Source organism: Pleurodeles waltl, chromosome 3_1, assembly GCF_031143425.1.
Source record: "Pleurodeles waltl isolate 20211129_DDA chromosome 3_1, aPleWal1.hap1.20221129, whole genome shotgun sequence".
In the NCBI taxonomy this organism is placed as follows: Eukaryota; Metazoa; Chordata; class Amphibia; order Caudata; family Salamandridae; genus Pleurodeles; species Pleurodeles waltl.
In genome coordinates, this window is record NC_090440.1 from 1,210,729,417 (window position 1) to 1,210,741,502 (window position 12,086).

The following is a 12,086-nucleotide window of genomic DNA, read 5'->3' on the forward strand; positions in this document are numbered from 1 at the left end:
GGCTACGAAAAACAGTCGTGATAGAAATAAAAACTAATCGACAACCGAAAGGTTTCGTAGATAAACTAGTCAGGGGTCAGTTTTAGATGCTCCAGCATTCCTGTACCCTAATTCGGTACTAAGGAAAAAAAGTAAGATAATAATTACATCTCATAGCGGAGAGATACGACACACACATGGACAGAGTCTAGAAGTGGGGGGAGTGGGTGAACATGAATGGAGCAACATGAATGGAAGGCCGGTGGGGGCAGATGGAGCGAGTGAAAACACGAGCACTCGTGGAGTACTCAAACACCAAGAAAAAAATACCTTCTAAAATGGGAGCATTGGATAGACACAAGTACTTGGTCCGGGGGAGGGATAAACACCCTGCCATGGACAAATGGGAACACAGGATACAAGCACAATGATGGAATAAACAAATGGTAATCCTATGGGCAGGCTTAAGGCCACTGATTGATTGTAAACAACGTGTCTCTTTAAGACAGTTGATGCGCTGTCTAGTCGAGATGTAAAAAAACACATATTGGCATAAATGTTTCCTCTCTGTTATGTTTCAGGGAAAGTTAACTCAGAAGAGGTCACTATTTTAAGAGCAGTTTAAGTCTGTTCTTTGACCTGGTTTTTCACACTGCTGTCTGGCAGAAGAACCTTTGATGTCACAACTCGGCTTTAATACTTTTTATGCCAAATCCTACCAAATAGCACAGATGGCATTATGCCCGTTGATGCTGGCTTTGTGGTTTGTAACTCACATTTGCATGCTATTTGCTGGCTGTATTTGTTCTAGGCTGTCCAGCTTGAGTTTGTCCCTTCCGTTTCCCAAACTCTTAATTGTATCCTTCCACCAGTGCTTGATTTCTGTAAACAGGCCTTTAAATCTTGTTCTCATCTTGTCACATTTGCTGTGCATTCACAGAAAGAGGCCAACCGACAGATTCTGTCTTCCAGGGAGCTTGGTGTTTACTTTTCTTTCGCTGACTTCAAAGTGAGAGGATTTATGTAACAATCATGCTGGCTAGTAGGGGTGTGCTTGAGGAAGACTGCACAGTGTTATTTTGTTTCTACCAGACAGCAAAATGTCTGTAAATGAACAGTGCAGATATTTCAGAATATATCGGAATTAGAAAAGCACAAATGAAGCACATTTTTGATAATTCTGAAGTGTGGTGGAAACAAATTTTAAAACCATCAAAACAAATCAATACACTAGGTAATGACAATTCCACTCTGAACCACTGCACTCTACTAAAAGCCACTACACTACTCTGCATCACTGCACTCTACACCATTTCACTCAAAAACAGTGACTCTACGCCAATCTTCTCTGCATCACTTCACTCTCTGCCACTATGCTCTACTCTGCAATATCTTATGCCACTGTACTCTATACCATTGTAATCTAAGTCTCTACACTTTACACCACTCTATTCTAATCTGCACCACTGTACTCTACATCACTGCTCTCTAGGCCACTCAACTCTGCACCACTCTAAGAAACTACACTCCACCCCAATCCACTCTATGCCACTCTACTATTGCCCACTGCACTCTATGACATTCTACTCTGCAACACTGCACTCTCTGCCACTGCTCTTTATGCCACTCTACTCTATGCCACTGCACTCTACTCTGCACTACTCTATGCCACACTGTCAATACACTCAATGCTACTGCACTCTACTTTGCAACACTGCACTCTCTGCCACTGAATTATATGCTACTCTTCTCTGCACCACTGCAATGTGTGCCACTTCACTCTACTCTGCACCTCTCTGCTTTGCCACTCTACTGTACTCTATGCCAATGCACTTTATGGCATGACACTCTTACTCTGCATCACTCCTCTCTATGCCACTGCACTTTATGACAATCCAATCTAAGCCACTTTAATCTACTCTGTATCACTGCACTCCACAACACTGCTTTCTATGGCACTGCACTCTACTCTGAAACGATCTACCCCTTGCTTACCCTCACTCTACAACACTCTATTTCCCTTTGTGCCATTCCACTGTATGCCACTCAACTCTACACCACTTCAATCTACCCTGGCCCACTCCATTCCCTGTCACCCTATTCTATGCTGCTGCACTTTACACCAACTGCTTTACACCACTGCATTCCATGCCACTATATTCTATGCCACTTCATGCTACAGCACACTACACCATTGTGTTCTGTCACTGCACTCTACACCACTTTGTTCTACTCTGCACCATTGTGCTGTATGTCACTGCTCTCTGCACCACTCTGCGCTATGTCGTGGCACTCTACGCCACTGCACTTCGCAGTACTGCACTCTGCAAGATTGCACTCTCCACTGCTGAACTCAATGCCACTCTACCAGGCACCACTGTATGCTATGTCACTCTACATCACTGTGTTCTACGTCAATGCCCTCTATACTAAGCTGGTATACTCTGCACTACTGTAGTTTACACCACTTCTCTATGTACCGCTCTAAACTGCATCATTGCATTCTAATCTGCAGTGCATACTATGCTTCTAAATTGGAATCATTTTTGTACTCAGTGACTGTTTTTAAAAGCTGGCATGACTCTGGACCTTATAGAGCAGCACTGAACATCCTGTTATATTCCTTTGTTGGCCTGGTGTGCAAGTTACATACTGAGTGCTTCTTGCATAACTAGGCATACTCAGTGCTTAATTTGTGTTTGTTTCCGGTGCTGAGCACCAGCACTTATTTTTGAGGGCCGGCACTTATTCTTCTGCCTCAAGTATTTGCTGCAAGCAAAAGACACATATGGGAAAGACGGCGGAAGAGAAAAACGAAAACGCGTCACAAAAGGAGAAAGCAGAAAGCTGCCAGAGTGAGCTGAAGGGGCAGGGCGTGGCTTTAAATGGATTGAAGAGACCCGAGATAGCTTCAGGATTACGCTGCCTCAGTATTCTGAGCTCGCAAATTTAAATGCAGCAGGTGCATGTTTAAGAGGAGGGCTTTGGGCACCGGCACGTATTTATTTACAAAATAAGCACTGGGCATACTAAAGGAAAAGCATGTGGTTTGGATCCTATTTCTGTGCAGTGCATACACACATTGGGAGGTCCTGCATAATGAGAACGTAATGAGCACAGCCTGCATAACGCACATGTATGCTGGTCTCACTCAGATGACATGTTAACATAAACTAGTTTTGTACTCTCTATCCATTTACCCCTCTTTCCGTCTCCTCACTTACTCTGTTCCTCTCTGTTCTTTCTGTCTTTACACTCTCCATTTCTCTTTGTCTTCCTCCTCCCTGTTAAATCCAACAGCTAAGAGTGGACTTCCTGCCAAATGTTTTGCCTTCTACCGTCCTAGTTTTTTACTGATGTTGTTTTCACTGGCCTTGGTATCCTCTGCACTTTACCACGGACAACTAGTGCTAAAGTACTTATCCCTCTCATCTCAACGAAGTCGGATTAGCTAATACCCAATTGGCTTAATTAATTTACTTATAAGTCCCTGGTAAAGTGGAACTACATATACCGTACTGTACTGCAAAATACATGATACTACTGGGCTTGCGGCTTTTGCTGCGTCACCCACTTAGGAGGCATTGCAAACCTCTCTCAGGCCTGTCATTGCAGCATGTGTGTGCAGTTGTAAACTGCCATTTCGACCTAGCAAAATAAGCATTTTGCCAGGCCAAAACCTTTGTTTTTACTAGACATAGGTCACCCCTACGGTAGCCTTGGACAGCCCAGACGGCAGAGTGCAGTGTATTTAAAATGTTATACATGTATTTTTAGGTTTTAATTGCTAGGTCTGCCTCTCCCATAGGATATAAATTGAATTACCTTATTAAATCTAAAAAGCTGTAATTTTCAAATGGGAACAGGTAACTAGTTCATGTTTGGCATCTTTGGAATTGAATTGAAAGATACTCCTTTATAGTAAAGATGGATTTTAAGTAACAATTTTGAACATGACACTTTTGGAAAGTTGCCATTTTTCTGCCTTAGCGATTTAGTGCCCGCAGCTTGTCTCTGGGCCACGTGACTGGGTGTAGTTGTCAGCTAGGCTTTGTGTACACCTCCTAGACAGCCACACACATTAGAGACAGTCAGTGTGCCTGGAAGGGCCATCACTGGCAGGATGGGAAGACAGACTCAGGCATAGCCGTACTAACACTTGAATAGGCTGTGTCTTGCTTCCACACAAAGGGCTGCATACCCCCCTGTAGGCAGTTTGGTGCCAGGGAAGAGGAGACAGAAATGTGTGCACTTCAAGGGGAAATCTCTAGAAGCAACTCCGTCTTCAAAGGAGGCAGTGGGTATGAATACTGGACCTCAGACAGCAACTCTTCAGTGCACTTCTGGACCTGTGGAGACTCTGCCAGGAAGGGAGACTACTCTGCTGTTGAAAGGACTGTCACTCTGTTTGCCTGCTGCCCTGCTGGACTACTGCCTTGCTGGATTGCTGCCCTGCTGCCCTGCTGCCCTCTTGCCTGAGTCAGACAGATTTGGACCTGAACCAGAACTCTGAGTGACTCAGTCTGCTTGCCTCCTTTTCAGAGCCACGGGGACACAACAGGCTTCAAAGCACCTGAACCTGCACCCAGATCGAGCTGGAGAAATCCACTGACCCCCAAGCTGTGCTCCTCAGGTCCTAGACCCTTGGTTTGGCCTCCGAAGGGCTGAATTGTAATTTTCTGGCTCTTCACAATCACGAATGGGCCCATTGGCACCTTAATTGTTTCACTTGCACAACCTACCAACACAAAGTTCCGTCAGCCCAACCCTTCACACTACAGCATCAACTGCTCATGGAGAGTACCATCACAAAGCACCACCCCAACTGTTTGTGACAAAAACAGGATCTTCATGCTACAGCAATGTCCATCCATGATGCCAGACCTGCTCTTTGCATGACATCGAAGCCTGTCTGTCATGCTTCCCTGTTCCTCACAGCCCCCTCCAATGTAGTGAGGACTCTCTGTGCTGGATTGAGAAGGTAACTTTTCAGCGGGACAAACCTGTTCCCTGTATCTGACCTTTGCTCCATCGGGGTCCCCAGAACTTATGACTTTCTCCCATTATCACATAATCAGATAGCTACGACTGGCACTTTTGACTTTGTGGTGCTATTTTCACTTACATCTATAAAACTGCATACCTCTAGGTCTATTTTTTTTGTTTTGTTCTTGTTTTCTTTATTATAATTTATTCTATTTTTCTAACTGGGATTCTTTTTGTGTAGTGTTTTAATTTATTTACTGTTTGAATGGTTGCACAAACACTGTATACATTGCATCTAAGTTAAGCCTGACTGCTCTTGCCAAGCTACCAGAGAGTTGAGCACAGGTTAATTTGTTTTTTGTGACTTAACCCTGACAAGTATTGTGGTTCCTGCTTGAGTAAGGGTTCATCTCTCTCAGTCACCCAATTTCTTACACTCTGCCTCTTTCACCCTGCATTGTCAGGGGCGTAGCTTGGTCAGTATGATTGATGGAGGGGTGAGTTTTTGATTTTCCAACATATACGACAAGCAAAGCACATAAGAGGGGCTAATAGACCATTGGAAAGTTAAACAAATGTGGATTGGCAGGAATAGTAATAGAGAGAAAACACAATATTTTGTAAAATAACCAACATTTTTAAAGACTTTTAAAGCAGAGAGGAGAGATTGTGTGTGTCTTTTTGTCTGTGTTTATGTAAACATACCTAGTTAACTCCAAGGGACACCACACCATATAGAACCTGTACCCAACTATTTGGCAGAAAATACATTTATTGGGGGGGTATAACACCCCAAACACCCCCCTGGAACTATACCCCTGTGCATTGTTCCAATCCTCCATTTTTATCTATGTTTATCTGTAGGAAAGTAACATCTTGCCTGGCATGTTACCCCCATTTTCACTGTATGTATGTTTGTTTTTGCCCATGTGTCACTGGGATCCTGCCACGCAGGACCCCAGTGCACATAATATATGTCATGTACGTGTTCCCTGTGTGGTGCCTAACTATCACTGAGGCTCAGCTAACCAGAACCTCAGTGTTTATGCTCTCTCTGCTTTCTAAATTTGTCACTGTAGGTTAGTGACTAAATTTACCAATTCTCATTGGCACACTGGTAAACCCACAGAATTTCCTTGTATATGGTACCTAGATACCCATGGTATTGGGGTTCCAGGAGATCCCTATGGGCTGCAGCATTTCTTTTGCCACCCATAGGGAGCTCTGACAATTCTTACACAGGCCTGCCAGTGCAGCCTGCGTGACATAACGTCCACGTTATTTCACAGCCATTTACCACTGCACTTAAGTAACTTATAAGTCACCTATATGTCTAACCTTCACATGGTGAAGGTTGGGTGCAAAGTTACTTAGTGTGTGGGCACCCTACACTAGCCAAGGTGCCCCCACATCGTTCAGGGCAAATTCCCCAGACTTTGCGAGTGCGGGGACACCATTACACGCGTGCACTTTTCATAGGTCACTACCTAGGTATAGCGTCACAATGGTAACTCCGAACATGGCCATGTAACATGTATAAGATCATGGAATTGTCACCCCAATACCATTCTGTTATTGGGGGGACAATTCCATGACCCCCCGGGTCTCTAGCACAGAACCTGGGTGCTGCCAAACTGCCTTTCCGGGGTTTCCACTGCAGCTGCTGCCAACCCCTCAGACAGGATTCTGCCCTCCTGGGGTCCAGGCAGCCCTGGCCCTGGAAGGCAGAACAAAGGATTTCCTCAGAGAGGGTGTTACACCCTCTCCCTTTGGAAATAGGTGTGAAGGGCTGGGGAGGAGTAGCCTCCCCCAGACTCTGGAAATGCTTTGATGGGCACGGATGGTGCCCATCTCTGCATAAGCCAGTCTACACCAGTTCAGGGATCCCCCAGCCCTGCTTTGGCACGAAACTGGACAAAGGAAAGGGGAGTGACCACTCCCCTAACCAGTACCTTCCAGGGGAGGTGCCCAGAGCTCCTCCAGTGTGTCCCAGACTTCTGCCATCTTGGAAACAGAAGTGTTGGGGGCACACTGGACTGCTCTGAGTGGCCAGTGCCAGCAGGTGATGTCTGAGACCCCTCTGATAGGCTCTCACCTTTCTTGGTAGCCAATCCTCCTTTCTTGGTAGCCAAACCTCCTTTTCTGGCTATTTAGGGTCTCTCCTCTGGGGACTTCTACAGATAACGAATACAAGAGCTCACCAGAGTTCCTCTGCACTTCCCGCTTAGACTTCTGCCAAGGATCGACACTGACTGTTCCAGGACGCCTGCAAAACCGCAACAAAGTAGCAAGAAGACTACCACCAACATTGTAGCGGCTAATCCTGCTGGCATTCTCAACTGTTTCCTGGTGGTGCATGCTCTGGGGGTCACCTGCCTTCACCCTGCACTGGAAGCCAAGAAGAAATCTCCCGTGGGTCGACGGAATCTTCCCCCCTGCTAACGCAGGCACCAAAAGACTGCATTACTGGTCCTCTGGGTCCCCTCTCATCCTGACGAGCATGGTCCCTGGAACTCAGCAACTCTGTCCAAGTGAGCCACACAGTCCAGTGACTCTTCAGTCCAAGTTTGGTGGAGGTAAGTCCTTGCCTCCCCACGCTAGACTGCAAACCTGTGTACTGCGTAATTTGCAGCTGCTCCGGCTCCTGTGCACTCTTCCAGGATTTCCTTCATGCACAGCCTAGCCTGGGTCCCCAGCTCTCCGTCCTGCAGTGCTCAATCCGCTGAGTTGGCCTCCGACGTCGTGGGACCCTCCTTTCTGACTCTGAGCCAGATCCAGTTCACAAATCTTCTAAGTGCCTGCTCCAGTACTTCTACGGGTGCTGCCTGCTTCTGTGGGGGCTCTTGGAGTTGCTGAGCGCCCCCTCTGTCTCCTCCTCCAAGGGGCGACATCCTGGTACTTCCTGGTCCCCAGCAGCACCCATAAACCTCTACTGAGACCCTTGCAGCTAGCAAGGCTTGTTTGCAGTATTTCTCCATGGGAACACTTCTGCAACCTTCAGCATGATGTGGGACATCTTCCATCCAAAGGAGAAGTTCCTAGTCCTCTTCATTGTTGCAGAATGCTAAGCTTCTTCCATCCGGAGGCAACTTCCTTGCACCTTCATCCAGGGTTATCTGGGCTCCTGCCCCCCCGGACACTATCGCGACTCTTGGACTTGGTCCCCTTGCCTTGCAGGTCCTCCGTTCCAGGAATTCGTCTTCAGTGCTTTGCTGGTGTTTGTTGTTCTTGCAGAATCGCCCTATCACAACTATTGTGTCCTTTTGGGGTAGTAGGTGTACTTTACTCCTACTTTTCAGGGTCTTGGGGTGGGGTATCTTGGACACCCTGACTGTTTTCTTACAGTCCCAGCGACCCTCTACAAGGTCCAATAGGTCTGGGGTCCATTTGTGATTTGCATTTCACTTTTGGAGTATATGGTTTGTGTTGCCCCTAGACATATGTTCACCTATTGCATCCTATTGTAATTCTACACTGTTTGCATTACTTTTCTTACTCTTACTTACCTGTTTTGGGGTTGTGTACATATAACTTGTGTATATTACCTACCTTCTTACTGAGGGTACTCACTGAGATACTTTTGGCATATTGTTATAAAATTAAAGTACCTTTATTTTTAGTAACTCTGAGTATTGTGTTTTCTTATGATATTGTGCTTTATGATACAAGTGGTATAGTAGGAGCTTAGCATGTCTCCTAGTTCAACCTAAGCTGCTTTGCCATAGCTACCTTCTATCTGCCTAAACTGCTAGAAAAACCTCTATTCTAGTAATAAAGGATAACTGGACCTGGCACAGGGTGTAAGTACCACAAGGTACCCACTATAAGCCAGGACAGCCTCCTACACATGGTATGAAGTTGTAAGCTGTCAGGTATCTTTTAAATGCAGAATATTTGTCTGTTTTGCTTGAACCTAATTGTATTGCAGATGCATTGCATCCCAGAACAATTCCCTTTTTGTATGGAACCAGTAACCTCCCTCATATTTACTTATGAGCAAAAGTGGGTTCCTACATTTTGCTTGAGGAACCATGAATGGGAAGTGACGTTTGCAGAGTGTGTTCTTGTATACCACAAACTTCAAAAAGTTAATTAACCCTTGCTGAGATTTAATCTTTCAGGAATAATCCCCAGCATCTCCTGTAGTAATCTACACTTATTGTGCAGCTGTCACAAATTATTCTTAAGTAATTCAAGCTTGTCCTATAGTTGTCACGAAATCATCCTAAAGTAATCCATATTAATTTTAAGGTTGTCTTGAAATCATCCAGAACTAACTTGCATTCATCGCAAAGTTATCATGAAATCGTCCTAGAGTAATCACCGCTCATCCTAAAGCTGCCCTGAAATCATCCATGAGTAATCCACTCTCATCCTGAAGTTTTCACTTAGTACTCCTAGAGTAGTAGAAGATCATCACACACTTTCAATTGAAGTAATCAGAACATCATCCTGGGGTAGTTTTACTGATGACTCTAGAGTCATCTCATTTAAATATTTCGCCCCATAAACACATACTTCAGAATGGTTTCGGATGACTTCACCAGATCATTACAGGAATAGTCCAGCTGAAGTCATCAGATGACTTCAAAATGACTCTAGGAAGATCTTCCTCTTTGACTTGGGTTGTTTCGTGCAGCCGCTAAGTAAACTTTTATTTTCTATAAAAAACAATCCTTCAAAGTATGAGGCGCAATCAATTGGAGCAACTTTTTAAAACCAGCGACCTACTTTATATTTGACTCAAATATGCACACAATATTCCCTGTCTCGTCAGACTTAACTAGTTTTTCTCTTTTTTAAGAAACTAGCTTGAAAACGTAAATGCTGATGAATTAATGCAGTTATGCGGACCGCCAGTTTTGGGCACAAAAGTCAGAAAAGAAATGTGGAAGTGTGAATTTATTTTTAAAGAATTATGTACTTCTAAATGCTACTGCATGAGCAAATTGCCTAAACCAATTTCAACCTCATTAAGACAGCTTCTGCTTTCAATCACCCACAAGAAATCACAACAGTCTTAAACAGTTTCTTTAAATGAGGTGTAGAACTGTATTGTCTAAAATAACACATACTTGGCTGCCTTCCTTCTGCCAGAACACAGCGGGTGGGGGGTTTCCTTTCGTTTCACAGTGGAAGATCACAGTCCGTCCCTGTGCCACAATCTGATTCTGAGGTGGAGTAATTAACTGAGGAAGAACTATGAGGAAAAGAGGGGAAGACAAATCAAAAAAGAATGAAGAGTGAAATGTACTCATTAAAATACAATGCCATCTGTAACAGTGAGTGGTCAGAGCCGAAAAAGTGTATTATAGTAGTAATGATAAGCTGCTTTTCATGTGTTAGCTTTGCTGTTTCTCAACACCTCAAGTAAAATGTATCATTATTATTACGTAAGACAATGGTATTCAAACGTTCGCACTCTACCACTCAACCCAAACAGCCATTTTTATATCTATTCTTTGATCCCACTAAAAGCATTGTTCAGCCATTCTATTAATGAGAATAGTTATTTGTCACATTCACAAGAAAATGCTTGAAGATTGCTAGGCACCACTTAAGATCCCGTAATAAATCTGTACAGCTGGACACACAAAATCAATTTCACCAACTTTAAGAATATATTACTGTGAGGCACCCCAACAACACTGTCTGTCAGTCCTTGCCTCACTTCTAAACCTTCAAACACACACTCTGCCCAACTCTTCTTCTGCACAATCTTCCATATGCTTTTACCCAGGGGCAGCTCCTCTGCTATGGCGGGGTAGCGTTAACCCCCACTCCCGCCAGCAGATGTGAAAAATTTACTATAAAACTATAAGAAACAACGTTTATTATCTTTTTATAGTAAAAGGGTCGGGCCATGGGGCTGTGACGAGCACGAAGGGGGAGTGCACAGAACTTCCCCTCAGTGCGCATGTATGTTTGGCTGGCTGTCTCGGGCCAGCCAAACAAATGCGCACTGGGCTCTCTCCCACCCGGCACTGTGTTGCCGGGCTGAAGACAGCAGGCAGAGACTCTCACCATGTCTTGGAGTGCCCTGGCTGGGTGCTCTGTCCAAACCTAACGCTGCTTTCAGCAGCATGAAAGCAGCATTAGGACTGGACACAGGGAGGACAGAGCCCGTGCCTGCAGTGGAGGACTAGAGTGGATCGGATCGTAGCTACGCAGCATGGCAAAAAAGATACTTTAAAAAATAAAATAAAAAATGTGTCCCGTTCCCCCGCCACGTGCCACACCACCCTGCCCCCTTTTCCCACCCACGAGCCACCCCTGCTTTTGCCCCTAACTTATTACGTTTTCTTGCACAGTTATCTGTAGAACATGGTGGCGTTACTCATATGTTATACAATTCTCTATAAGAGGCAAATAACCTATACTGTAAAAACACATAAAAATCCACGCTGATGAAAAAGTTTCAAAGTACAGCAACTTATAGTGCTTGATGCAACAAAATATGGCATAACAGTATCCAAGTGCACTAAGTCCACAGTGGCATGCACATCACATTTTGCCCTGGAATTAGCTTAGACTGACCTACATATACTTTAAAATTATTCTCAGAAGATGGATACCCGTGCATCAGTCTTTTCTTGTCTCTGCTCCCTGCTGGCCCAGTAATCACTTAAAGCATCATTGCAAAGGCAGCAAGGTATACCACTTATCAGAGAGAAAACTTTGATGAAAAAGCCTCATAGCTTAGTAGGTATTAGATGCCATGCCTGACCTTCTAAGTGTACTCACAAGTCTGAAAAATGCAGAAGAACATGATAGTGTTTGTGAAGGGTGGGAATGAACAATCAGTAGCTCCATACATGCACCCACCAGTCCTTAGCAATATGGTTCTCATATAAAAGTAATCAGCCAGCTAAAGTCTCAAAACACGAGGTCCTAAAATAATTTAGTTTCGAGTGACACAAGAGTAGATAAGCACTTGTAATATATTCTGGTTTTAAAGAAGGTGTTAGAAATTGAGTTTCTAGTTGGCTAGGGTATGCACCTAAGCCAGGCAGAGCCCGCCACTCTAGTTAGGGCAAGAGGGTTACACACCCAAGATAACCCCTGCTCACCCCCTTGGTAGCCTGGCACGAGAAGTCAGGCTTATCCCAGAGGCAATGTGT

At 44.6% G+C, this 12,086-nt stretch overlaps 1 protein-coding gene across 1 annotated transcript in view; it reads right to left on the reverse strand.

Moving 5' to 3' along the window:
* ROBO3 (roundabout guidance receptor 3) overlaps positions 1–12,086 on the reverse strand; it is a 639,417-nt gene that overhangs the window by 323,562 nt on the left and 303,769 nt on the right. The window contains exon 7 of the mRNA XM_069221505.1: positions 10,041–10,165. Coding sequence (XP_069077606.1) covers positions 10,041–10,165 — 125 coding nt within the window. The remainder of the gene's footprint in view (positions 1–10,040; positions 10,166–12,086) is intronic.